This window comes from Penicillium digitatum, chromosome 1 (assembly GCF_016767815.1).
Source record: "Penicillium digitatum chromosome 1, complete sequence".
NCBI lineage: Eukaryota > Fungi > Ascomycota > Eurotiomycetes > Eurotiales > Aspergillaceae > Penicillium > Penicillium digitatum.
In genome coordinates, this window is record NC_089384.1 from 4231417 (window position 1) to 4258181 (window position 26765).

The 26765-nt window shown below is 48.4% G+C and overlaps 13 protein-coding genes across 13 annotated transcripts; 9 read left to right on the forward strand and 4 right to left on the reverse strand.

Annotated features, from left to right (window-relative positions):
• Positions 1 to 527: 527 nt before the first annotated feature.
• On the forward strand, positions 528 to 1332 carry Pdw03_3789 (Glycine zipper 2TM domain; the record flags this gene model as incomplete). The annotated part of the gene is made up of 4 exons (XM_014676334.2): positions 528 to 886; positions 942 to 1009; positions 1062 to 1234; positions 1306 to 1332. 4 exons carry the CDS (start codon positions 528 to 530, stop codon positions 1330 to 1332), a joined length of 627 nt encoding a protein of 208 aa, XP_014531820.2.
• A 992-nt stretch (positions 1333 to 2324) lies between these two features.
• On the forward strand, positions 2325 to 3545 carry Pdw03_3790 (Aminoglycoside phosphotransferase; the record flags this gene model as incomplete). Its single annotated transcript, XM_014676332.1, has 3 exons — positions 2325 to 2546; positions 2602 to 3089; positions 3149 to 3545. The coding sequence occupies 3 exons, from the start codon at positions 2325 to 2327 to the stop codon at positions 3543 to 3545; spliced, it is 1107 nt and encodes a 368-aa protein (XP_014531818.1).
• Positions 3546 to 3965: 420 nt separating this feature from the next.
• On the reverse strand, positions 3966 to 4418 carry Pdw03_3791 (Aegerolysin; the record flags this gene model as incomplete). Its single annotated transcript, XM_014676331.1, has 2 exons — positions 3966 to 4278; positions 4327 to 4418. The coding sequence occupies 2 exons, from the start codon at positions 4416 to 4418 to the stop codon at positions 3966 to 3968; spliced, it is 405 nt and encodes a 134-aa protein (XP_014531817.1).
• A 1881-nt stretch (positions 4419 to 6299) lies between these two features.
• Pdw03_3792 (Cystinosin/ERS1p repeat) lies at positions 6300 to 7613 on the forward strand (the record flags this gene model as incomplete). The annotated part of the gene is made up of 1 exon (XM_014676330.1): positions 6300 to 7613. One exon carries the CDS (start codon positions 6300 to 6302, stop codon positions 7611 to 7613), a length of 1314 nt encoding a protein of 437 aa, XP_014531816.1.
• Positions 7614 to 7782: 169 nt separating this feature from the next.
• On the reverse strand, positions 7783 to 8308 carry Pdw03_3793 (uncharacterized protein; the record flags this gene model as incomplete). The annotated part of the gene is made up of 5 exons (XM_066100597.1): positions 7783 to 7923; positions 7994 to 8013; positions 8058 to 8151; positions 8219 to 8234; positions 8286 to 8308. 5 exons carry the CDS (start codon positions 8306 to 8308, stop codon positions 7783 to 7785), a joined length of 294 nt encoding a protein of 97 aa, XP_065955997.1.
• Positions 8309 to 8483: 175 nt separating this feature from the next.
• Pdw03_3794 (uncharacterized protein) lies at positions 8484 to 9087 on the forward strand (the record flags this gene model as incomplete). Its single annotated transcript, XM_066100598.1, has 4 exons — positions 8484 to 8509; positions 8732 to 8735; positions 8790 to 8918; positions 8971 to 9087. 4 exons carry the CDS (start codon positions 8484 to 8486, stop codon positions 9085 to 9087), a joined length of 276 nt encoding a protein of 91 aa, XP_065955998.1.
• Positions 9088 to 12237: 3150 nt separating this feature from the next.
• On the forward strand, positions 12238 to 13668 carry Pdw03_3795 (Cyclin-related 2; the record flags this gene model as incomplete). Its single annotated transcript, XM_066100599.1, has 2 exons — positions 12238 to 12725; positions 12780 to 13668. 2 exons carry the CDS (start codon positions 12238 to 12240, stop codon positions 13666 to 13668), a joined length of 1377 nt encoding a protein of 458 aa, XP_065955999.1.
• Positions 13669 to 15370: 1702 nt separating this feature from the next.
• Positions 15371 to 17188, reverse strand: Pdw03_3796 (Histidine phosphatase superfamily, clade-1; the record flags this gene model as incomplete). Its single annotated transcript, XM_014676328.2, has 2 exons — positions 15371 to 17107; positions 17174 to 17188. The coding sequence occupies 2 exons, from the start codon at positions 17186 to 17188 to the stop codon at positions 15371 to 15373; spliced, it is 1752 nt and encodes a 583-aa protein (XP_014531814.2).
• Positions 17189 to 17474: 286 nt separating this feature from the next.
• Pdw03_3797 (Dor1-like family protein) lies at positions 17475 to 18857 on the forward strand (the record flags this gene model as incomplete). The annotated part of the gene is made up of 1 exon (XM_014676327.1): positions 17475 to 18857. One exon carries the CDS (start codon positions 17475 to 17477, stop codon positions 18855 to 18857), a length of 1383 nt encoding a protein of 460 aa, XP_014531813.1.
• A 930-nt stretch (positions 18858 to 19787) lies between these two features.
• Pdw03_3798 (Acetyltransferase, GNAT family) lies at positions 19788 to 20554 on the forward strand (the record flags this gene model as incomplete). Its single annotated transcript, XM_014676326.2, has 2 exons — positions 19788 to 20244; positions 20295 to 20554. The coding sequence occupies 2 exons, from the start codon at positions 19788 to 19790 to the stop codon at positions 20552 to 20554; spliced, it is 717 nt and encodes a 238-aa protein (XP_014531812.2).
• A 1645-nt stretch (positions 20555 to 22199) lies between these two features.
• Pdw03_3799 (hemagglutination repeat-containing protein) lies at positions 22200 to 22997 on the forward strand (the record flags this gene model as incomplete). Its single annotated transcript, XM_014676325.1, has 2 exons — positions 22200 to 22286; positions 22353 to 22997. The coding sequence occupies 2 exons, from the start codon at positions 22200 to 22202 to the stop codon at positions 22995 to 22997; spliced, it is 732 nt and encodes a 243-aa protein (XP_014531811.1).
• Positions 22998 to 23333: 336 nt separating this feature from the next.
• Pdw03_3800 (COP9 signalosome complex subunit 1) lies at positions 23334 to 23757 on the reverse strand (the record flags this gene model as incomplete). The annotated part of the gene is made up of 4 exons (XM_066100600.1): positions 23334 to 23391; positions 23443 to 23501; positions 23573 to 23598; positions 23661 to 23757. The coding sequence occupies 4 exons, from the start codon at positions 23755 to 23757 to the stop codon at positions 23334 to 23336; spliced, it is 240 nt and encodes a 79-aa protein (XP_065956000.1).
• A 741-nt stretch (positions 23758 to 24498) lies between these two features.
• Positions 24499 to 25017, forward strand: Pdw03_3801 (MFS transporter, putative; the record flags this gene model as incomplete). Its single annotated transcript, XM_066100601.1, has 4 exons — positions 24499 to 24710; positions 24790 to 24804; positions 24878 to 24900; positions 24971 to 25017. The coding sequence occupies 4 exons, from the start codon at positions 24499 to 24501 to the stop codon at positions 25015 to 25017; spliced, it is 297 nt and encodes a 98-aa protein (XP_065956001.1).
• Positions 25018 to 26765: the final 1748 nt, after the last annotated feature.

Sequence of the window (26765 nt, forward strand, 5' to 3'; positions counted from 1 at the left end):
CAATTTTGGCCCTAATTCTTTCCTTTCACCTTTGACTTTTTTCCTTTTCGTATTGTGTCTTGATGCCACCGATTGGCGCAAGTTCTTGTTCTGCATTTTTCCGTCGCCCTAGGGAGCGATGTGACCCTGAACGTCTAACGGCCAGCTCTATTTGCATCATGCTTTCTTATCTTTTATTCGATTTTCACCGGAATACCCCGACTCATCCAAATTCAGTTTTGTCTCTTTCACATCTTGTCATTCGAGGTTAACCTGGCGATCTCAAAACAATACCAGTTGCCGAACTTATTTTTTCCTAGAAAAAAACAAAGAAGCCCTTAGAAGTACCCCTCCACTATATGCAGACAAGTGAGTGATCAGTGCCTGATTGGATAGCAGATGCATTCCGGAGACGTGTGGGCAGGTCAGCCGCACCGTGTATAGACCCCTCACAAGTCACCTGTCTGACATGCCTAGATGTATAAAACCCTTTTCGTGTTCTTTTTCTTCATGCGACAGATTTTCTTTGTCCTATTTGACGCATCACTATGGCAGATCCATACGGCACTTACAACTCACACTCAACGTCTGCGCCTAGCGGGTTTGGCTACTACCCTCCTGAGGATCAGCCCGCACATGGCCACCACCAGCCATATGGGAACCAAGGGTCGTACTACAGCTCTGGATCAGAGCAACACAACCCCGGATCAGAGCCTTACCTGCCCTATCCAAACCCAACCCAACCCTATTCTCCACAGCAAAGCTCATACCACCTTGCGCCTAAGCAATCTGAATCTGCCATGGAGAGAAGCTATACACCGACAGGGCAGCCAGACTATCTTGGGCCCGTGACCCCGACGGGATACGAACACGCGCAAGATAGAATTCCCGCGAACGCAGATTACTAGTGAGTGGGTGGCACATGCCTGGCTGTGAGAACCAACAATAACACTGACCTGTAGCAATGATCATTCGGCAGACCAACCACGTTACACACCTTCCGCAAGTCCCCACCCCCCCCGCTGTTTATGTATCAGAGCCAGAAGATTCACAACACAGTGGCAAACAGCACTCCAATACAGACACTGACACTGACTGGGGCATGGACCGTGGGCTCGGGGGTTCGCTCGCTGGCGGCGTGGCGGGCTATTATCTCGGTCATGAGAAGGAACATGGCTTGCTAGGTGCGATTGGTGGTGCTCTCCTCGGGAACTTTCTGGAGGACAAAGTGAAGGATCTCAAAAAGCATGACGATGTTAGCGAACATGAGAATGATCACGATGATCATCATCACCGTCGCCGCCATCACCATCACCACCACTATAGCCATCGGAGCCATTCGAGTCAGAGTAGTCATAGCGGCCATACCGATCACAGCGGGCATTTTCATAGTTCTCGTCACACCAGCCATTCGAGGCACCACCATAAGGGTGAACACTTAAGTTGATCTTGACTTCAAACAGTGTTCTTTTGTCTAGGGTTTCCCTTGTGTCCCTCTTTCTTTCACCATGACTGTTATTCTAGCCTTGCGTCATGTAATATTTTTAATGTTTTCCTCTGCTCAAGACGGTTTACATGTCGTTCATCTTGATGCATATCTGTTCGCTCTTTGTTTTTGGTCATGAGAAGCCTCTAATGGATAAGCACCTTGTGTGCTCTCCCACAAAGACTCTATTTGACACGTACGACAAGAATTCAGACCTTCCTGGTAGTTGATGATCTTTAACCGAATTTGACAACTATGTGTAATGAGATCGTAGATTGTCAATCACATTAACTTGCAAACAAAATACCTAGGTGAGCAACCCATGTTCTAGTCCTCCTGGTCACGGCGACGTGATATCATCGGTAGGCTAGACATGATGAGAGTTTCAAGCTGTGGTCACTAAATTCCGAATGTAAACATATATAGAGGAGATTTCTTGCGATTGGCGTTCATGACATGTTAATTTCCCTCATCCTCCTATTAGTATGTAGTAGCTTTCCTATCTAGTGTCGTCTACATTTCTTTTCTCTATCCATTTCAACGAAGAATCTGTTCTATTCTCTTTCGTTTGGCGGTGAAAATATCCATAGGCGTTTCAAAGAGTCCAAATCGTCAAACAAGAAGCGGAACGGAGACAGCCCCACTAGGCTGGCTTTTGATATGGTCCAGTGGTAAAAATACTGCATGTTTTCCCAGTCCTATTTTGGCTTGTGAACTATTAATAGATCATCGGACATGGGGTCTGAATGTCTCCACTGTAAACGCGGGGACCGTAAATGTACTAGCGCGTTCTAGTCCTGGAGAGGGAAATGCTCCATGGAGATCTTTAACAACCTTCACCTCAAAGAAGTCAGACACCATGGCCGCAAATAACAATGAGCCGGACCAAACACGGGATGTAATTGAGCAGCAACTTTCCCCCACTCCCTTCGCATGCTCCTCGCTCACACGCCTGTCTGGAGGCACAGCCAACTATGTCTATCGAGGTACTCTTTCCTCAACTGGACAGACCATCATCATTAAGCACACCAAAGATCATTCCGCCTCTAACCCAGATTTCAAAATCGATGTCACAAGATGCGTTAGTTGCACTCCATTGAATGACCCTCCTACACAATATACTGATCCCAAATTAGCACTTCGAGGAAGCCATGCTTCAAGCTCTCGATGGCCTGGCAATGTACACAAATGGTGAAATAAGCGTCAGAACACCGCACCTATTGGACTTCAATCGGGATACAAATACCCAGGTGTTCGAAGACCTTCCAAATTCAATCGACCTGAAGAACTTCCTGCTCTCAAAGTGTTCTCATGACTTGTCCGAATCCTCAGGGCGAGCCTTGGGCGGCGCCCTTGGATGCTGGCTGAAATCTTTCCATCGTTGGACGGCCGAGAAACAGCAAATCGAATCTACAAAACGTCTTGGGGAGAACAAAGTCATGAAAGATCTGAAATTCTGGGTGAACTACACTATGCTGCTTGACACTATCGAAAATTTCCCCAGTATTCTAGGGGGGGATCGTGATGTTTTCGAGAAGATTCGTAATCTCGCTGCTGCAGAGCTTGACCGACAGAGCCATGATGATGAGTATGGAGCGATTCACGGTGACTTCTGGACTGGAAAGTATGAACTCTTGGATTTAGACTCTATAAACTGAGCGAGGTTACTGACATGTTTTCTAGTGTTCTTCTTCCAAACGCTCCTCTCACCCATCCATATAAGACGACGGTATTCATTGTCGATTGGGAACTGGCGCAGGTTGGAAGCCGCGCGTTAGACTTGGGTCAAATGATTGCTGAGCTGTACGAAACCAAGCTATTCAGGAATAGGGATGGTGGAGTGTGGATTATTCAAGGGTTCTTGGAGGGATATGGGGCCCTTAACGATGAAATGGCATTCCGAACTGCGATCCACGTTGGTGTGCACCTGGTTTGCTGGGGAAGTAGAGTTCCTGGATGGGGCACTCAAAAGCAAATTGAGGATGTGGTGAAGTCAGGAAGAGATTTGATCGTCCACGCCTGGAGAAAAGATAAGGCCTGGTTCGTAGAAGGCACTCTTGGTTGCCTGTTCAAGGGCTGATTCTTTTGTTCTGGTCTATGAAATGTTTCCAAAATGGCCATACGAGGCCAGAGCTCAAGCCAATCAATATCCAGCCAGACACCTACTTCCTCGGCGATTAGACGTTGCTTGCGTTTGGGAACAAAGTCGTCTTCCCAGATAATATCGAGTAGCTTCACGGGTTGTTCTTTGAAATTGCTTTTCTGCTCCATATGATGAACATTGAATAACTTGAGGAGTGATCTATGGATTAGGGAAGGAAGGAAGAAAGGCACTGATTTTCATAGTTTTGCATTGTTTTTGGTATTTTTGGGTGTGTTTACGGTATTGATGATACATCCAACTTTCCCCGCCAAATATTGCCATTCTTGCTCCACGGACCGCATCGCTTTTCGCTCTTCAACGCCTAAGTAGGGAGTTGGTGCAGCCTGTGGAGCGTAACTATTCCTTCTTCTCCATAACATCGACATAGACGTGTCCCAAGGGACCCGCCTCAGCACTCCATCCTCCATGCTGGATGGTGTACTTGTCGCTCTTGTCCAACACCTCAACCAAGTTGGCAAACTTTCCACCACGATTTTCCCAGTGGAGCTCGCAAATCTTGTCATTGTCGTGAAATAAGTCTAGGCGGCCCTCACTACCGCGACGGCTCCTAGCACCGATCTCACCAACGCCATCGGGAGAGATCTTGATTTCGTCAATCTCCTCTTCAGTGAGCGACTTGCGGCGGTCGTTGGGGTCGGCAAACTCGCCGCTGCTGGGTGTTAGTAGAAAGCTGGTATATCCCTGGAATCATAAATACCCTTCAATGACAGTGTTCTGCACTAGAATCTCGCCATCTTTGATGTGGTCCCGAATGTGGAACGAGACCCACTGAGAATTGTACTTGTCCATATTGTCCGTATTGAAATCGGGGGAAGTAGATGCGATAAATGAATTGGAAAAGTGTGATTCCTGGAGTTCAATAAAGAGATGTCTACTCTTTTATATTACCCCAGAATGCGGGGAATGCTGGTGGTGATGTAATTCATTTTACATACGTCGACTGGTTGTCCACGAATGGTACGACCGCAGGCACCATTGGCCAATGACATATCTGAACCAGAGGCCTTCATGGTCTTTGCGGGGTTCACGTGCCTGTCGATTTGTCTTATTGCATCACTTAAAAAACCGCGTGATTTGAATAGTGTGGAGTGGCATGATGATTGAGCAATGGAGCACATGACACAGTTGGTTTGATACATGACCCGAGGGGTCGTACCACTTGGGTATGATTGAGTAGCTGACAGTAAGAATGGCAGGGCAACAGGACCGTAAAAAAACAAGAGAGATGGGACCACAGACTCTATCAGGTGCACAAAACCAACTGGAACGAAACACGATCTTTTTGAGGTAAATTAAACATAACGCGCCAACTACTCTGTGCCACACCCGCCCTTGGCTATTCCCCCAAACAGACTGATCCAAATAGACCAAGAAAGCACTCACAGAAGAATGACCGACGAGTTCAAATCCCTTATGCAACAGAATTGATTTCACATCCCTTGATCGTGTAGACTTGTGACTTGTGAGGGTGTTCATTGCATCGTGGTGCCACAAGCACACGTAGCCGTCTAGGCTGGCAAATTATGCCCGTCTAGCTCATGACGGGCGGTTCTAGCAATAAGACCACAACGCTACTCGTGTGAGAGAATTGAACCTCGACGGACGTGACATTTGAATGAAAGCGCCTGGCTTTACCATCTCACCGGCTACGTCTAAGCATGCTGGAGCTATATCATCAATTTTTAGTCAACATCCGATTTCGGGACTACATATAGCAACTTCTCCGGTCAATCGCCAAAGTTAGAAACACATGTCTTCATCCTAGTGCATTCAAAGTTTCTGCAAAAGATGCTAGAAGACGAAAAGGGGCATTGGATGTGACGATGAGAGAGGGGGGGGGGGAAGCTAGTGTTATAGGAACGCAGCTCTGCTCCAAATTGTATTCCCCAGATTCGCTTTTGCAGACTGATCCAATCACTCCGCGGAGAAGACCTATCAGGCTTCACTTGGCTAACTTAAAGCAATTCTTAAAGTGCTAGCTGGAATATCTTAAGGTAAGGTGGGGCCACAGGATTCGTTCATAGGCGAGTGGATCAACTGAAAGCAACAGTGGTGATGTCATTCCCACCCTTTTTTCCTTCACAACGGTGCAAATGGAGCTTGTTTTGAACTCAGATATTCACATTTTTCTTCTGCTGCTCATTTTTGGCTTATAGAGAGGGCCCTAAGATGTGCTAATAAATTTGTTGATAGGATAAAGTAAAATCTTGGAAGAGTCTGGTGTATACTCTGTCTATTGTTGTTAAACATTTGACTGATCATCGTTATGACAACTAATCATGGCCCACACAGCCTGTGTTACCTAAATGCAGCACCCTGCAGTTCCAAGCCCAGAGAAGCCCTGATACGCCCATCTATGCTTATCGCATGAGTCATCCGATCGGCCCCGACAAACTCGATAAGGCGATTCCACTCTCGTGACACTTTAGAATGACCCCCAAGGGGTAGTTCTCTCTAGTTCTTGCTCTTGTTCACTTGTTGCTTCCTCTTTCCAAACTTACTCGCTCTACTAGCTCTATTAGACCGAGAGTATTCATTCTCTCCGATCAATCTCTTCCACCTTGGGTTCGCTTATCGCCCTTATCCCAAACTTTGATGCCCACGATTCTCCATACACTCGAGGCTGTCCCAAGCCACTATATCTACCAAAGATTTCCCCATCGATAGACCATGTCTCCTCCGTTATTACACTACCTTCCTTCTGGGACCCTTCCTGATCACTGCGAACCGACCTCGCTCTTCCTGACCGCCGTCTCCTCGCATCTCCACATCTGCATCCCCACTCCTCTTGCCGCGATCTCCTCCGTTCTTGGCACCCTCAGTATAGTCTCGTGGCTCTTCGCACAATTACCCCAGATTTATAAGAATTTCCAAGTGCAATCAACATCAGGCTTATCAATATTTTTCTTGGTAATCTGGTGTCTTGGTGATGCGAGCAACCTCGTTGGAGCATTATACACTCGGCAGGCAGGGTGGCAGGTCGTGGTTGCCAGTTATTACGTCTTCGTTGACATTGCTCTGGTATTCCAGTTCTTCTGGTATACCCATTATAAAGCTCGCCAAAATGATTCATATAACAGCCTGTCACACTCGCATGGCTCGGCTCCTCGAGATGTCATTCAAGGCGTGCCTCCCCCAGGCGATGACTTAGATCATCAGACCCCGGCTCCCGTCAACATGGACAGAAAGTACTCCGATTCCAAGGATGTGGGTTTCCATGCCGGGTCAGCACTCAACTCGACCCGTGGGCAAGCAGCCTCATACTCAAAAGAGAAACTGAGCTCCTCTCGTCGATCAGTGAGGATGGGCAGCAGCGCGCAGAGCCTGCCATTTGCACTGCCCCGGACGATGCTCATGGCATCACTCCTCTGTGCTGTCCTCGCCAACGCTGCTCCCACCGATAAGCCTCATCCTCCCATTTCTGAGGTACCGCGGGAGGCCATCTTCGAGATCGTCGGCCGCATCTTCTCCTGGATGTCAACAATCTTGTATCTCGGCTCGCGCCCCCCACAGCTATACAAGAACTACCAGCGCAAGAGCACCGAAGGTCTCTCCCCACTGCTCTTCATGGCGGCCTTCTGTGGGAATCTATTCTACTCCAGCTCGTTGCTCACCAACCCGAATGCTTGGTACGATTTCTCTCCATTCGGTGGCGGCGGCTGGGCTGATAGTCACGGCAATGACCGATTGGAATGGATCGGACGCGCTACTCCGTTCTTCCTGGGTGCCTTCGGTGTATTGGGACTGGACGGGTTCATGGGCGTCCAATTTCTCATGTATGGCGACGGCCCAGACCGCGAGGATGATGAGAGTTTTATCAGCGGCGATGAGGATGACCCAAAGCGCGGTCGTGGCCGCTGGAGACAAGTTCATGGCTGGATGCGCGGCTGGATCCCATCTTCTTCGCCTCGAAGGGTGTCTGCGGTCCCGTCAGAGGGACAAACTCTGTTGAGCGCAGAGCGCGGCCGATACGGCACTGTTTGATGACCGTTAATATGTGTCTCTCTTATCTTTCTTTTGTTTTCTTGCCCACGTCTTTTGCGTAGGCAGCTATGACATGTATGATGTGATGACTTCGGAGTTTTAATATTTTTCTATCAGTATTTCTTATCTTGGTTTTTGTCATTCGGGTGCATTGTGTACCACAGGTACATCAAGCGTTCGTTTTCATTCGCTCTCTATCCGACCTGCTTGCGTCTTCGGGGTGTTGGGGCTGGATGGCATAGAAAGGGACTATTGGGCTGTCATCGAGCCTATAACTCAAGAGGTGTCGAATTTCCCCTGTCTTCTTCTTCTGCAATGCTGTTAAGTTAATACTCTCGGCATGTGTTGGATTTCTGGGTTACCAATCAGCCATAGCGCACATTCTCAAGAATAGACCAGACTTTTGAAAGATTATGCAAGTTTAGGAAACACGAAGTATCGCACCGATCGAAGGGGACAACCAAACTTGGCCAGACAGCCCGAGTATCTCCCTGATCTCTTCATTGAACCAGTTGATGCCAGTCATTTCATAAATTTCCTGTGATTTGAGGAATGTGAAGTGAGCAATAAGGGCCCCCAAGCCCTAGTGGAAGAATGACACGAACCTTCAATCTCTCCACTCTAGGCGCTCATTTGACGCATACTTGATCCTTCAAAGTAGGATCCAATCACTGTGTCTTAACTAAGATAATCATCGCGTCAAATTGTCAGCTCTTCCAGGGTGACCTTTTGAGTAGAGCGCCACCGCCACATGCCATGGCCACAAAGGTTTCAACCACAGCGCATCTTACTTTCCAACACTTGGTGTTTCGGGGGACTTGGGGTAGACTACCATGTAAAATCTAGAGAGATCTGGCCTCAAAGAACGCAATGTCCTCTAGCTCATTTATAATTAAGTTTGTTCTTTGATTCTTGGTGGTGTTTACTCACCTGGCCATTTGTACGAATTTGCTAGATTCTATGCAACAACGATGATCCAAAGCCATTTGATGTGGCCTATGTCCACCTTCTTCTGGCCGCTGTACTCAATATCACCGCGCCCGCTCAACCCACTTCCTCTTCAACTCCGCTCTCTGGTTGTGGCTCTGAGAACAAATCCCAACAATCCTCTCAACCAGAACCGTAACTCTAACCCCGTGCCCAGCCACAGTGACTGACTACCTAACCCGCGACCAGACAACATATGTCACGGCCGAGACCGTCGTTGCCGGTACCATTTCAGTCTTGATCGATACCGCCTTGTCTACCACAGCACCTGGCGCAGTGCACACATCGTCCGTCCCTGTGCAGACAACAACTGCTGTTGTTAGTAATGAGACAAACACCTCGACTATACATTCTGTCACCATCGCCATAGGCACCACTTCCGCCGAAGGAGGTGTTTGTTGTTGGTGAGACTGGTGTTTCTCACGTTTCGGCCTTGACTGTTTCCAGCGTCCTGTCTGCTCCTGTGCTTCTAGATGATCACGTCTAAAGTCAATCAATATCCATTCTAGTTTAGTTATACATGGAAAGGTGCCTTGCACAAAGGATGCGTTTAACCGCCTTCACATCTGAAGAAAAACAGCCAACAAGACATACAGAAAGACACCACAAGTCCGCATAAACAGCTCAGTTTTCTTGTCACAGAGCACATCTAGTACTATATAATTGAGTTGTCAAGGCCCCAAACAAAGGTACGAAAAATTCTCCACGTCAGTGTACACAGCCATTTTCTGTCGAAATCCAGATATCTTCTTACGCAACCGATTTGGAAAGAGTACTGATTTCCCCCTGCTTTTGCCGAAAGGCTGGTATCTTGCGTCTATCGATTAAGTTGCCTGCCAAAATTATCTTCTTTTAGTGGGCATATCACAGCCCATTAAAGGCAGTGTGTGGAATGCTCCAATTTGCGACTCCTAGTTAGTTCTTGATCCAGGTATGACCTGGACATCTGATGTAAAAGCACAAACGCTGAACTGGGTAGAATACCCAATCACGTTGGCAGACCCGTCCCCCATACTTCAATTTTAGATATACAATAATCGGCACATGGAAAAACAACCCAACCCAGGAATAGTGAAAACCAGAAACAACGACCGTGACGATGGCTATCCCGGGGCCATGAACCTATCAATGCTGTGTCCTCTTCTTCGCCGCCTTCCCGCTCTCAGAGGAAAGGAAAAGTGTTTTGCCGCCTATTTTTTCCAATATTCCCTTAATAAATGGGGGTTAAGGAGGATCGTAACAGTTTGGAATTTTCCTACTGTTGCACTCGAATCACACAGTGCAGCTAGGGAATAAGGAGATGTGTTGTGTTTCAGGGAATAGGCTGCCGAGTGTAGCCGGTCGGGCATCGTTGGTCCTGCTAGCTGGTTTTTTTTTGGGGGGGGGGGGGGGGGGGGGTTTTTTTTTTTTTGGTTCTATAGGTTCAGTTCTTCGTAAATTTATTGACTATGGTGACTAAAACCATCGCATCCATAGTGCAAGGTACTAAGGCAGTTGCTACCTGTGACTATAGGTTGTGGTACCTTGAAAGAATCGGAGGAACTGCATTGAAAATGGAGCATGGCAAGGCGCGAGGGACTTGGTTTTTTTTTGTTTTTTTTTTCTATAATTCGGTCGTGCGCACGGTCTTCGGTGCCTATGATATTTAAGTATTTTAAGTATTTAAACATTAATAATGCATTTCCAGGCCCCTCTCGGAGACACAAGTTCAAGACCAAGGGGGTGCCTTTTTTTGGCTAAATATGAATGCGCCTTCTAAGTTTGGAGAGGTTGTCGGCGGCTCCAATAAATGCCTGTCCAGTCACCTGTCTTTGCCTTCAGGAGTAGGTAAAATGTATGGAGTACACTTGGCGATGTATCGTGACGCTACTCCGGATTAGGATGCAGACTAGACTGCAAGGATCAACACCCAGGTCCTTCGTGGAGGGTGGAGTTGTCTACGGTGAGTCAGAGCCCCCCTCCCTAGGTGGCCAGTTGAACTGTGTCTGACATGTCAGAGACCAGAGAGAAGAGACAGGGAGAGCACTGGATGAAGTGCTTGTTATGTTGTAGATGCATGATCTCGGTTGCCCTTGCTTGGTTGTACGGGGTAATGGACGTGTGTGATTACACATCAAGGGATAGTAGAGAGTAAATGACCCGGCGACAGCTGTAAGGATGTTAGTATAACTATAGTGCCTACTGTGTGTGTGCTCCATACTCCGTAGTACATATTTGGCGTACGGAGTACAATTGTTCATGGGGAGTGGGTATGGAATAGTCCGGATGAACACTTCCGCAGGTAGCACTACGTAGGGGGGTGGTTTTGTAGACTGAGCAACGGAGGGAATGCGACATTCGATGTTTCCAGTGTATTTCTATACATCTCATCATGGCAATTTCACATAGGATCGTCTAATATCTGTTTCATGACCACTATTAACTTTCACTATTCACTACTTCATCCGTTAAAAGTCAATTTGAAATATGAGTGAGCTTACTAAGAGCCCCAAAAGAGTATTCCAAGTGGAGCAACCTTTTTTTTTAGTTTTTAGTTTTTTTTTTTTTTCTGCCAACGCAAGACAAAGTGAGAACCAGTGAGAATCAGTGAGAACCAGTGACACGGGTGTTGCATCACCGGATTTGCCTTGAGGGTCTGGGGCCCTTTTTTCTTTACTCTCCAAACCTTACAGTACAATTACACTACAACATATATCTGGTGCACGTTCCAAACTCTCATGGGAAACACCGGATAGATTGGAAGTGAAAAGAAAAGAGAATCAAGAAGGCCCAGTCAGAACTGCAGTAAAACCCCAATAACTACATGGTATTCCGTATGAAGCCTTTTATTAAAATGATACTAAGAAGAGACATGAGGTGCGAAACACATCTCTTTTAAATTTAGAATTTCTGGACCAAGTGACTCCTTCTCTGTATACCAAATACATGTAAAATTACCGGGGCAACCCAATGGCCTTTTCCCACACAACGCCCCTATACACTTTTCTTCTCTTCATCCTTCTTCTCAACCTCTTTTCCGTATCAACCTTCCCCTGTGTCAACGAGCTTTTCACTAAGTGTCGTTGATCACCTCATTCTGTGAGGTTTGTGTCTACGTGTGGGGAAATTTTTTTTTTCGTCCACCGGTGTTCTTCGTTCTCCCAGCGCGTTCAGATCACTCTACGTGGGCTCTTCCGCTTCGCTTCGACCTGGCTATTCACCTCTCAAAGCACTTTGAATTGACTGGATTGTGATCAACCACCCTCTCTCCCACGCTGCGTCATTTTGACACTCCAAGCGAGAACTGTGTCTCGTTCATCCACTCACCACGCTCTTTCCAATTCTCATTTACCCGTCATTTGTCCGTTGGATCATTGAACGCACCTCAATGTCATTCGACTAGAGACTGCCTCCTAGGAATACGACAGAGCGATCCGCTCGCCGAGCACCGCTCTTCTCCTCTTCCTTCCCTCCCCCCAGGATCAGGATCTGGTGGAGTAGACGGTTCGTCTTCTTGTTTCTTTAATTCTCGTCTCTCGGTTCATCGGGCGTTTGCCTACTCCGGAGGCCTTATATACTAATTTCTCGCCTTCCCTGGCAATAGAATACGTCTAGCTCCCCGTCCTGAACTGGTCGCCTCGTCCTCCCTCTTCTCAAGATGCCGTCTTTCTTCGTCCCAGGCCATCATGGCCTGCCTACACCTCCCCATGTCAACGGTGGTCGTATGGAAGACCCATCATTCTACCCGGTTGGTCACGCAGGATTTCTTCCTCGCTACCACCAAAGCGGCAATGAGTTCATTGAACAGTACTCGCAGTATCTGTGCTACGCCAAACCCACTTCGATGAATCTCCACCCCCAGTCCGCCCATCCGATGAACACTGCTCGCGAGCATCACATGATGAACCAGCAGCCTATGTTCAACCCCATGGCAGGCGCGGGATTGTCGTCAATCCGCAGCAATGTCCAACTTCCGCCCATGGACGCTTCGATGCCGCCGCAATACCGTCCACAGGAAGCTGCCCCGATGCAACAGCAGCCCGAACAACCCCGCAAGGAGGAGAAGGCAACTGGTGGTGTTGCAGCTCACTTGGATTATGAGATGGATCGCATGTCCGACTTTGTGGCAGAGATGGCTCAGGGAATGTATGATTTGTTCGAGACCAACATCACCATTGCAGATATTGACCTCGTGCGAAGCATCTACCCAGGATCTTCGATTCCCTCCCAGTTTCGGAAATACGTCTTTCAGATTTTGTCCTCGACACGCCTCCCAAGTTCTACCATACTGCTCGGTCTCTTTTATCTGGCCAGCCGTGTGCGCCTGTTGTCGGCTCAACGCGCCTTCACCAATACAGATAGTAGCCAGGTCTATCGCATGTTGACTGTGGCTCTTTTGTTGGGCAGCAAGTTCCTTGATGACAATACTTTCCAGAACAAATCCTGGGCTGAAGTCAGCAACATCCCCGTTGCCGAGTTGAACCACATGGAATTGGAATGGCTTTTCGCGTTCGACTGGAAGATTCACGATCGCATTTACGACAAGCAGGATGGTTTCGCCTCGTGGCGCGCCCACTGGGATACCTGGCGGACCAAGGCCACGGCTCGGGCCCAGGAGTCTCGCCAGACTTTGGCGCCTCTCGAGACCAACACGATCCGCGGCCAGGCTGTCGCAAAGCCCCTTATGTCCCCCGAAGGCCCCATCCCGCCGCAGTACCAGCGCAGCTCGCAAATTGAGAACTCCTGGCTCAACCCGACCGCGTCCGAATACTCGCCTCCTTCTGCCCTTTCCAGTGGCCCCACCACCCCCAACTACTACTCAGTTGGCCCTTGGGGTTACGCTAACCCGCCTCCGCCTCCGGCATACTCGCGAGGCTGGAACGCACCCTCACAGTACATGGCTCACCCTGCACCTCGATCCCAGCCCCCATCCTACCACCATACTCCGGCGTACGGCCTGCCATTCGCACAGAGTCTCTGGACAGGTCATGGATCATTGTGCGGCTGCACCTACTGCGCAAAGCATCTCGAGCACTACATGTGCAACAATGCATTCACCTCCATGCAGCAGCCGATGATCGCAATCTAGTTGACGATACTTGGCATATTCTGCCCATGACCCCGGATGGAACAGACGGTGTCAACGGCTCGAGACTACAAGTCTTGTTGTCCCTTTGAACTTCTTCTTGCTGCTATTCTAGACTTTTTTTTCCAATGTTTGTTTTGGGTGACTCGCATGGGATTTATCTCGATGCCGCTTCTTCTTCTTCTGCTGCTTTGAAATGTTTTCAATCTTGCGCCTTTCGATCTTTTTGCCTCTCTGAGCTTTCATCTGCTTCTGAGCAATTGTCCCGCCGTGTTTCAAAAAGTATCTCTGTTCTGCGTCCGCTGGTTCTCGTTTGGCAAAGCGAAAAAAAAACTCAAAAATGGAAAAAAATAGAGGAAAAAACGCTCCCACAGCGGACATTTTTGGCATGCTCCCGGCAAGCCCACGATGCAAAATATCGACTCGAGCTGTTATGTTCACATCGCCTTGATTTCATCGAGACTTTCGATCTCATTGTTGGGTCTTGCGTCTTTCCAAAGGTTGCCGGGCTACAGTCACGACTATCACGAATTCCCAAAATCTGACTTCATTGTTTTATTACCCACGACTTCGGCTCACATCCTTGGTCCTTTTGTTTTATGCTTGGCATTGTGTCTCGCGGTGATTACCCATAGAGTGCTCTCTTTCTTCTTTTTACTTCCATTTCATCTCGGTACATTATTCCCATTCGCCACGCTACGTGCAGTGCCCGACGTTAATTATTTTCGTTCACTTCTCATCTCAAATCTTCAACTGTTCATCCACTTTTTTCCCCCGATCTCTTCGATTTGTCTTTATCTTTCTCTGATGAGCTTTTCTTCTCCAATCAATGAGATCAACAATTCGAGGATTCTTTGGAACCTTTTCTAAGTTGCATTACGCATTCTATCACTCCCACTTCTCTCTCTCCTCTCTTGTGGCACAGATGGCAAACGTTCGGTCTTGAGATCTCTTCTCCCGGCGATATTTTCGCCTGTGTCGGGGAAAATCGGTACTCTCAAAGCATCCTGCGTCTGATCTTTGAGTTTAGTCAGTCTGCGCGACCGACATTTTTGTAGTCTACCTGAAACTGTCTTCTTTTTTTTTTGGCTTGCTTCCCTCGGTCGGCTATCTACTATTTGGTGCTGCCAGTGGGCCAGGGACGTCACATTTCTCGTCTTCATTGATTATGTGTTTGTCTGGCTACTGGCATCCGTGGCTGTGGCTATGGCTATGGCTGTTGATACTCGGTTCTTTGAAGGTGTCTTGTTCAATTAACGACAAACTCTTGTCTTTGTCGAGACTGCAAACTTTTGGTGTGTTGTCCTAGGCCTCGTACCATATCTCCTAGGCATCTGTCGTCTGAGTAATGTCTTTTCTTTGAAAGTAGTGAGCCTTCACTCCTTATTTCTTGCTAGTTAGCGACACCTAGCGTTACGTGGCAGTTTCCTATTGGATATCCAATGAACCCCAAGTTAGACCTCGTAAATATCTTTGTGATAGAATTTGATTCGGGCCCAAACACCCAAAAGGGCCGTCAGGCTGGAATATAAATAGTAGGTAAAAAAGCAGTTGTACTAGTGGGTAATCACAATTCATCCAGGAAGTCGTCGCGGGTCGTAAGAGTAAATGCAGATTAAAAAAAAAACAAGAACCAGCAAAGGAGATGGAATATTATGCAGACGTATGAAGCAGTCAAGCATCAATGAAAGCGACCGAGACAGTATTAGTAGACGCTCCCTTGAACACTCTGATCTTGCCTTTGTTGCTCCTCTAAGGATAATTCTTCAATGTGGAGATGAGATGGGGAATCTGTTGACGAAAGTTCTTGTCCTCGCGCCTGTGATTCCGAGTGGCTGGATGACTCGTCTCCGTCGCCCAGAATATTGGCCATGCGGTGCTCGGATTGGTCGGTAGAATACGAAACATGATGGGCATGATAGTGGTGATGCTGATGGGAATGATGCAGACGAGCTTTCTTCAATTTCTCAGTTCGATTGCCACTCATCTCGTCATCGCCGTCATCCTCGAGCTCCTGAGAGGGAGCCGACTGTTGAGTTTGCTCGCTGGACGGAAACTCGAAGTGTTGCTGGTTCGCATGAGACAAATTTCCAGGGGTGAGGCTGGGGGAGGTTGGTGCCACATGCCGGTGGGGGGCGTGGTATTCGCCCTCGTCGTCAGATGGGGCGAGGCTGTTTGCTCCGCTCATGGAGCCTCCACCGTCACGGCCGCCAAGATGGAGGAGGGCGTACTTTAGGTGCGCTGACGACGAAGACGTAGCTGTTGATAGGTTGGGGGGATGGTCTTCGCTATTGCGATTCAGCCCGTGGAAGTTCGGTCGTTTTGTGTGCGATGGATTTACGGTTGACCGATCTTCTGGGCTGGAATCGTATTGCTTGGTGGTGCTTCCGTTGTTATCGTCGCGAAGTGCATGCTGCGGGTTGGAGGCATGACGAGCGCTAGTCTTGCGGCTGGTAGCATTCTGGGCCGAACCATCTTCCGAGGAAGACACCACCTCGTCGATGGATATTGACTTATGAAGTTTAGAGCCAAAACTGCCAACCTGATCATCGGCATGCTTTGGTTGAGCGTAGCTATGCTCGTGACGCATAGAATTCAGTAGATTCGCTCGCAACGATTCTTTTCCCTCTGCAGTCATGCCATGAGTACAGCCGTCGGGGCAGCCGCCCCACTTGCGCCGAATTGGGATGTGGCCTGTTTGGCCGACATGACCAGCAGGCGAAATGGGCGCAGGAACCTGCCCTTTAGATGCAGTTTCACGCTCTCGATCTTTTCGCAGATCTGACCAGGTGCGAAGTTTGTTCTGTAGTATGTATTTGCCGTTTTCTGGGTTGTGGGTCAGGATCAAGAACTCGCAATGGTTGATGTTACGAAGGTCCTCAAAGTATTCCACGCTCCAGTGATACCACTTCATGAGAAATACTCGTGCCATGAGACCGTGTGTCACAAGCACACAGACGTTTGCAAAATCATCCTCGCCAAACTGGCGCCAGAGGGACTCGTTGAATCCACTCACTCGATCATATGCATCCGCTGCAGATTCGCCATTGGGAATTCGGTAGAAGAAATGACCATAGTCTGCCCGCTCCATCCACATGCGCTCCATCTCTGTGGAACATGGCTGGAAGTTACCGAAATCCTGTTCTCGTAGTCGTGGTTCTTCATAAACTTTGATTGTGTGTCTTTGGAAAGGCGAAGGGGCGGGTGTATCAGCTGTTAGGGATTCAATAATTCCCTCGGTAGTCTCTCTTGTCCGCCGATAAGGGGAGGTAAAAAAGTGGAGTTTGTCGTCGGGTTGGAGGAGGTCACGTAGTCGTCGGCCTGCATCTTGGGCTTGTCGATATCCTTCAGCAGTGAGTTTCACACGGTGGTCTGGAATGGTCTGATGAATGTCGCGGTTTTTGTTGCCTTCCGACTGTGCATGGCGCACTAGAATAATCATCTATAAGTAGTAAAAAGGCCAGTTAAAGACAAAACACATCTCAATCACTCCTAAATGGAGACTTACCCGTGGCTTCCCCATGGTGGAAGAATCATGGGGAATGTGATTGCGAATGCGGGGGAGGGGCTAGTAGAAGTGTCTTGTCTGCAGCAAGAAGGACGGCGAGATGAAAAGAAAGGGAGAAGCCACTGATCACCGAGATATCCGTCTATCCAAAGCGAAAAACAGTTTGGAAGAGAGAAGAGTCCAAAAAAGAAAAGAAAAAGTTCATTCCAGTCGGAGATACAACTGACCCGCACGGGCCAATGGGCGGGTGATCCATTCAGCGCGCCTCTTTTACGCAACTTCCGAATAGCATCAACCCGCCATGGCCGACTTGCTGGAGCTACTCGCTCCACATCTAGATCCTACTCAGTCGCATGATGTAACTACCGACAAATATCTCACTCGCCTCTCAACCTTGTCACTTGAAGCCCTCCAGACCACAGAACCCCCATCGCTCGCCCAATCCTCCCACTCAACTCTTCTGTCTCTTCAAGCCCTATCGAACCGTTCGCACCGGGCGTTTGTCACCTCTGCTGATAATTTGTCCACACTATGTACATCTGTCCCACAGTTGACCCGCGAGGCGCAACAGCTACGCGATACTATCCCCAAGCTCGACGAGGCGGCCGTTGGGTTCTCCACCAAATACAGTAAAGTCAAAGACAATGCCGCCCTAGAACGACGGAAGAAAGCAATGCAGCTTTCTCGCAATGTTGATCGGTTGTCAGATATACTGGAACTACCAAGTCTGCTGTCCAAAGCCGTCTCCGCGGCCTCAGTCAACTCCGGTACCGGTGTCTCCTCTACAACCTACTCCTCTGCACTCGACCTGCATGCACATATCAAGCGACTACAAACATTATACCCCGAATCACCATTAATTCGAGATGTTGCATCACAGGCGGAGGATGCAATGAAGGAGATGACAAGTAACCTGATCACGGGGCTCCGAATCCAGAACCTGCGGCTAGCAGCTGGAATCCGAACTGTGGGTTGGCTGCGGCGAGTGGCCCCGGATCTAGATATGATACAGAGTGACGGGGCAGTTGGGACGGGAGAAGGCGCTCTTGGGGCCATCTTCCTGGTCTGCAGACTAGCGCATTTGGTATCAACGCTTGAAGCTCTGGATCCCCTCCGCGAGCTCGCGGACCAAGAAACCCAACGGAGACTTGGCGGCAAGAACAAATCAGACATGACCTCGTGGTCTGGCGGTCAGCAGACTGACCGCTACTTGAAAAGATACATTGAGATCTTCCGTGAGCAGAGCTTTGCCATTGTCTCGCTCTACAAGAATATTTTTAACTCCGAGCAATCCGAATCCGAGTTTGCGATCTCGGATTTACGAGGTGCAGATGCCCACTCCAAGGCCAAGTCAAAGCCAGCACCCTCAGATGACCCCTTGCAACGTCTCCCCCCGGCTTTGGCTACTTTCCCCATGCACCTCGTGCAACTACTCACGGATACAATGCGCTCCTATCTTCCCAACGTCCGAGATCGGAGTTCAAGGGAAAGTCTTCTCACTCAGCTTCTGTACTGTGCCGCAAGTCTTGGTCGCCTTGGCGGTGACTTTGGCATGATCTTGACCGAGCTTGGTGGGGAGGAAGATAGCGACGAGATGGCCTACGAATGGGAGGAGGTCATGCGGAAGCATCGAGCCTTGGCAGGGCGTCTGGAGCAATTGACCAGTCGGGTGCCAGTAAATTAACATTCATATACCCAAGCAGCAGTACAATTCTATTCCAAGATGGCGGTGGCACCTGGCGGGGTCTGTGTATAATAGAACATCATGAAGCGCTCTCATTTTCTTGGCCTTTTTCGGCGGACTGTCTAATTAGCACTACCCACATCCAAATGCATCTATTTACTATATACCTCATTTGCCCAAGGTTCTAGCTACGCTAGCAATGCTTCATCGCACCCTTATCTGCACAAGTTCCGGCGCCCCAGCCCAGTGCACACGTAGAGAGCATAGCGACAGATCGATGGGCACCTTATAGCTTGAAGCTACGATTCTGATATTCTACACCCCCAAACAGTAATCTGAGAGGCAGAGGTTCAAACACCGTAAGAACACTCGATACTGGACGACAACGAACTGCAACAAAGAAATGTTCGCCAAAAGACGCAGCATGATGTCGGGTTATTTACTTTGTAACCTGAACCTAGAGTATTCCTACACAAAATCTGCTGGTCTTTGCATTCCCGATGGCCACTTTCGATAGGCTGTTGTCGATCACTATCACATCTGCAGAATGCGGGGACGACAATAATTTTTTTAGTCAGGCTTTGCATGCCGTTCTGAGTCACATCGGGTGGGTTCAGACAAGATTTCTTTTGTACGGAGTGACAGCAACCAGCAAGAGGCCGCGTGAACCAAACTGTCTCCGGAAATCATCGGGCCTACTGTAGTCTTGCCCACAATTGGTTAGCCTTCATTTTACCGAGTGACTCACCAAGAGATGAAGAAGTCAGCTAGATTGCAAGTCTATATAAAGTGAACACTTGCAATCAGTACAGACATTTCACCTGAGACTCTTGCATAGTGGTCTTGCTGATTGTCCAAATGGTCGTCCACTATAACCCGCTCACCAAAGAGCCCTATCTTCAACTCCCAGCACCATGTACCAACATCATCATGACCCCACACCGTAACCACCAGATCGAGGAGGTGTCTGCTGCAATGGGCGAATTTCTCAATGATTCACGGGTGTACGACTGGCTGCAAGGGCCCCCCTACCCGTTTCTGCCCGAGCACGGTGCCGACTGGGTCAAACAGAAATTAGCAGAGCAGGCGGAAGTCGTGTCTACGTTGCAAAAAGAATTTGAAACACGGGAAATTCAGCAGGGGGACGGTTCCAATGGCCCAAAGGAACTCGAGTTGTTTGATAGATTCCCTTTCCTTGGCATCCGCGAAGTAACAGAAAGAGATCCTGCGACCGGCGTGCCACTTCAAGATGTCTTTATTGGAGAATTGACACTCACGCGATATGCGTTCCATGAGTTGCAATCCGATGGCTCAGCGCTTGCGCTGGCACAGAAACACAATGATGATCTGCCTGCGGGGCACCAGGATATCGTCTGGAGTATAGGATGTATGGACACCCCAGTGAGACTCGAGCTCAACCGCTGACAAAATTGACAGATTATCTCTCTCCCGCTCAACACGGCCGAGGAGTGATGAGTCTTGCCGTTCGAACTGCTCTTCGAGACTGGGCTATCCCTCGGATGAACCTTCAGCTTCTCAAAAGCAGCTACTTTGTTGGGAATCAAGGGAGCCGGAGGGTCCTGGAGAAGAACAACTTTGCGGAGATTGGTACCTGCAAAGACTGGGCTCCGGCAAACCCAATCAAGGGACGAGGCCCGATGTCGATGATTGTGGTGAAGTGGAAAGGCCTTGGGTAGGTCTCAAACTTCATTTCACTACATGTAGTCATCGATAATGATCTAAAACACCACGTATCAATTTCATCAAAATCGACAAGCTACATGATCATGGGATGATCCCAATGAAAACTGCCGTGCAGTCAGAACCCCAATGTATCGTCATCGCATAGTCACCAATGTTTTCTACCTTCGCTTAAACAAGGCCAGGGATCCCCTTCAAGCTAGAAGGATCTCCCTCTCCTACTCCGTCGTGGAGATACTCAGTTGTACTTTATCACATTTCCTCTATGATTTTAAGGACTCACCTGTGCGATTTGTAGATGATCTTCCCGATCTCAACATTACGCAGCCCATGTATGTACGACAGTGGAGATCAAGCGACCTGATAGCGGGTCTCATCCTCTCTGAAGAAAGTACTTTGGACAACGTACAGGTTACAATTCCGGGACGGAAAAAAAGGACCATGATTCCCGAGAGAAATGAAATGGGTCAATCGACGTATCAAGTTGGGGCATGAGTGATCACATTGTGTTAGCGTTGACCCGCTTATAAGCGAAAGCCGAATGTCTTCCCCAGAGATTGGCCATTGGTCCGGCTGGATCCACTCTCTCTCGTCAGTGCCGAAATTCCCACGGAGCACTCGATCTCAGGTTTTCAGCTTGTATGAAGGAGATCGGGTGGGTCTTGAACCTCAAACAGATTCATGTTCATGCCTGACCTATCACCTGTCTATGTATCATGCACCTTCAGGGTAGGTCACAAAATTTCGATAGCTTAATGTGGCTTTAAGTGGCTTCGTGTAGTTCTTGACTCGGTTCAAGGCTAAGAGACAAGTGAAATCAGCCCCGAGATGGTAGCTGACAAAGACATCCCGGGACTTGAACCAAATTGACTAAATTGACTAAAAATCTGTAACGCGAGCAACAAGTATTTTTAGTACCCGGGAAGATCAAAGTCCATGCGGAGATGCGAAGTACGGGGTAGGGTTGTTTCTAATGAGGCATGCACGTTTGCATTTCTGTGGCCGAGACGAGCCCAGCCAACACAGCTGACTTCTTCAGATGCATGTTTCTCCTAGTCTTGTATATGGATACACAGAAAGTGGTCCAATCGATTGAGATTCGTTTTCAAAAAGCAATGTTTGGAGTTAACTGCTTCTAGAGCATTCGGAGCTCAAGCAGCCAACGAATACGTTTCATCACACATCACTAATTTCCATCCTTGCGCGGGACTTGTCAATATTTCGGTAGAGCAACAGAAGGAAAAGAAAGAAAAGAACGATTCGCTAGGATCAAGTTAGGGCAGTAGGTCCGCGAGGGAGAGGGATTAGAAACCATTCTAGAGAGACCATTCCATTAGACCTTGTACTCTGTGAGCCTGATCTGCTGGAATCTCCCGAGATTTTAGCCTGCAAATCGGCTAATGAGTGCCTGGGTCGAGTAGCAAGGATAAAAAGTAATTGGAATGAAGCGAGCTCAAGATTGCGCGTAGCTGATCCTCTGGAAATAGCAGGGCGGACCCACCAGCTTGCATGGTGTGGGTGCATGATTTGAATAGCGCCGTAGATCGTGAGAAAGATCCTCCTTGGCATCTTCCAGTATATAAATGGCTCCGTCCTCTAGGTTCTGTCCACCCACAGATTTATATACAGTTCTCATTCACGATGCATCTCTCCACGATAAGTGTGCTTCTTTCGGTTGCGCTAGCAGACGCTGCGCCCTTCGCGGCTGCAAGTCACAACACAGACAAGGTCAGCCCTAACATCCACGATACCCCCCAATGTAATTTGTGAACTTTCGATACTGACACTTCCTAGGAACCGAAGTTCCCCCAAAGATGCTATCCAGACCCCTGTAAAGGAGTGACCCAAGTGAACTCTACTGCTGTTTGTGGTGACCCACGACTGGGTCCCAAGGACCTTCCTATATTTTTCCCTCTCTCCAATGAACTTGAGACCTATGCTCGCTTCGGCGAGCTCTGCCCAATCGAGTTCCTGGAGAAATGGACCCTGAATGCTTCCGACCCGAAGAGTTACTGGATCTATCCAGATAATGACGGATTTGTCACAACATCCGGGAATGAGTCCATCCTAGGCAACCTCACACTCAACGTGGGTCAGAGGCTTGATCGATTCGGGCCTGAAACTGGAAAATTCCTGGCACCTCTTGGGGCTCCATATATCCAACGGTCTCTGCCTCCATCCAATCTTTTCGCACCCCCCGAAAGTAACATCCCGTACAATTATTATGTCTACGAGGTGACCAAAGAATTTGATGTTCTCTTGGGACCCATTGCGCCTTGGTTTGAGCAGCCCGGATTTGGATCCCAGCTTGTGACTCGGTCCAGCGTGGTGGATTTGTTGGAAGGGGGATTCCTGAAAAGACTACAATTGAAGGACTATGACGAAGCTGATGAATACTCTGCGGGGTATCTGCCTGCTCCCAGGAAATCTTCCAGATAAGCATGTTTCGCGGCCAGATGGGGTGTTGTTTTAGAATATTGGGTTCTCTTTCCTGTGACATAGACGAGTGATGCTTTTTTTTTAATGACCAAATGCAATGCCACCAAGAGTTTTTAGAGCATTTATGCCTTGCGCCTCTGCGAAGTGACCGAATTAAACGAATGATCTAGAGTCGTAGAGGTACAAGGGCAGACATCGAATCCCAAGAAACCCCCCCTCCTACAAGGGTACTTGGCTTCATTAGGCGAAGGGGAACAAAACCTGATGATGAGAAAAATGATTTGATACAATGAAAAGGCTTGCACATGTGTGATTTCAAGCACCTCGCTCCTTATCTCAGATCGGAATGGCATCACTGACTTTCCGATTTAGTTTGACGGGGTATCCCAGCATGCTACTATTTGTCAGTCGGGGAATCAAGGAGGTACAGGACGGCAGGACATACTCCTTTCCAGTTTGAGTGCAGCCGCAGCCACAGAAGATCGATAGGGGGTAACAGACGACCTAACAATATCGTTTTGTCATGAGCCTGTAGTCCTGCAAGAGGGGTCTTCCATCGCACTATATTTACGTACCGCTGCTACAATGGTAGTGAGAAACCCTGTTCATTTCGTCAGGCATGGGCTCATCTTCCAGCACTTCACACCGAAGAACCGAACTTACCGAGTGTCGGGCCAATTACCTTGCAGTTACAAGGGTTCTGATCAGTGCCGCATTGGAAGCAGATAGGGAAGATCGGAAAGAAAGGGACGTCACACATCGTATCGAATTGGGCGGAGCTGCTGCGTCTTGAACTAGAAAATGTAGAGAGATGTCCCCAACCTCCCTACAAAAGAAAGGAGCTTCCTCGGGAGATTCACGGTTGCATTGTAGTCGTAAGTTTAGGATTCTATCATGATGACGCAGATGAGATCAAGATCCCATTTGTTTTAGGTAATCGTGGGGAGCTTCACTTCTCATATTGGGGGTATTTGAAGATCTAATTAAAAAGGTAACCATACCAGCGTACACTATCGACCTGATCAAAGTAGATCAAATCGGGTTATAGTTCCAGATGTCGGGGGCTTACATTCACTTCCCAAAGTGCTGAGGCTGATCCAAATGGCTTAGCAAGTGACTATGTCACATAGCAGCCACCGACACAGCCACGATGGGCGCCATTTCCCCTCGAATCAATCTCCAATCTCGACTCGAAAGGACAGTTGAAAATCAAAAAGGTCTCAAGTCCCTGGGTCTCAGGCTCTTAAATGTAGCCTTTCCCCCCTCCCCCCCGGCAGGATACAACGAGTCTTCCAAGAAAACTCCTGATTCACTCCAGGCAGCAACCGGGCCTAGAACAGACCCCAAGGCAACTATTACAAGATACCGATGATTGGCATCTAGTCCACTGTTTCTTTTGATCTGCTCCCATTTTTAATCCCTTGATTCCACCCGCACTGATCTTCGGACTGTCGATTCCCCAAATTCATAACCCCGGTGTCCGAATACCAAACATTCCACCATGGGCACCCGCAATCTCCTTCCCCTCATCCTGCTCCTCGTCTTTGTTGGCATCGTTGCCGCGGTCGGGTTCATCGTCTACAGCGTCGTGAAAACTGTAGGCCAAACCACACGCGAAAGGATAGAGCGCAAGAATATTGCTCTCACCAGGGAGGGCATGAAAGTGCAAGTAAAGGAGATCGAAGACGAGGCCTACAAGGACCAGACCCAAAGGTATGTTTGGGCTTGCTGGTTTCGGTTCCCCGCCCTTGCTTGTTCGCATGGACTGACCGGATCTTCCCCCCCCCCCCAGTGTTCTCGTCAACATGTGGAACCATACTTCCTTCCCCGCTTACAAGAGCCGGCTGTGGGATATGGCGGGCTCGTCTTCATCGGAGCAGAAGAATGCTGAGAAACGCAAGTAGTATGTCAGACCTGCATTATCGTTTGGATTCTTTTCCCGGTTCGACTGGACTAACGTTGTTCTGCATCAGGGTTCGCAAGGAGCACTCCTCGCTCGCGATTGATAGCTAGCATATGAGAGGACCGATTGAAATGACGCCAAAAAATGAACTCTATTAGGGCTAGACATGGCCGCCTACGACGGTGTACCCTAGAAAGATTTTACCCACCTCCACAGTGGATCTGCTAGCGTATTAATTAGTACACACCTTCTGATGACAAGTCCTGCGACAGTCGATTGTTTTACCCGCATGCCGTCAATTTATGTCTCTACTTGCATTTATAGAGTATCTCTAAAGCTTCAATTAAATTGAATGTGCGTTGGTTGGGTAGTTTATGTCTATGCAGGATTGGGTGAAAGTGACATAACATACAATCGGGTGTGAAATACAAGCCAACCTCTTATTTGGTTAAAGATTCGCCTACCTGTTTCGAGCCCCCTTTGGGATGGAGTATTATCATGGCGGAGACAGGGTTCCCCGTTCGGTTGATGCAACCGCTAGTACTGCCTTGTCTTGAGGTTTGCATTTCATGGATTCAGGCTACGATGGCAAAATTGAAGATGCAAAAGTCACGACGAGAATGAACGCCAAACCCCTCAATCAACTCTCTTCGTCCGCTGAAGCCGCTCAGCAAAACTGAGACAAAAATGCAATTCTGAGCCTGGGAAACGCTGTGCAGAATTTCAAAGACAAGGAGGAGCAAGGCAGTGTGGTATTGGTGGCAAACCTGAACAGCAAAAGCAAAATGAAAAGAATGAAGCCAAAATTTCCGGCTCAGGTTACTGAAAAGTCAGCTTTTGAATACCTCACGCAAAGATAGATCATACTGCTTTTTATCTTCCACTTTTTGTTCAATAAAATTAAACGTGTTGAATGTCCAACACGGCATAGTGATGACCCAAAACGTCGAGTCATCATTGTGAGCCTTGGAAAACCTCGGCTGGATATGATCATAGAAACTCTTGAATAACGCCGTAGGACTGTTCAGCGCCAGAGAGCACCAAAATGGTCCCCTTTCCCACCCTTGTTGCAAAATAGGATACAGTAACGGCGATGATGTTATTGAACACTTCGATTCTTCTTCTGCCAATGCCTCCATGAATTCCGCATGAACACTTTCGTACTCATCCAGGCTGATGGAGTCGATGGCTTGGTTTGTCAACCAACATGGTGGGTGAATCATCTCCAGGGGCCGAGAGCAAGCCCATTCTAGATCGATGAAATATCTGATGTTCCACTCGTCGTCAACAAATATGTTGCCTTTGATGGATATCAGTGAGGGCCAGAAAGAATGGACCGCGAAGAGATTCTCGGCGAAAGTAACAAGGCCAGATGCTCCTCATTACCATCAATGCCGATGTTTGATAGAAACCATCCTCAAGATGACTGACTGCATTGGGTTGATGACATAGGCGGCTTTCATGGAGCGAGAGAAGATCATTGATATATGAATCAACAGAGATGTGAGTAACCACCCGTGGAATATCACTCGGTATCTGCTCATTTTCCAATTGGTGAACCTGGAGAGTGAGCGGCCTATTATTTAATCTTTGGTACCCTTTGTTATCCAAGATGAAAGAACCGATCCTTGGCAATGGGGTGCGTGTTAGAGAAAGTGGAGTACGAGAAAGGCCACGAAACAGATTCATTCGTAGCCGAGCATCGTGACGGCATTCCTCCCACAATTCGGAAAGCATTTTGCTTCGGGATCGCCCAATGGACTCAATTAAGATGTAACCTGCACTCAAAGGGGCAGGCACCTTATTATAAATTTGAACAAATCGAGAAGGGACTGCATAGCCTAGCCATGCCAAAACCCACCGGC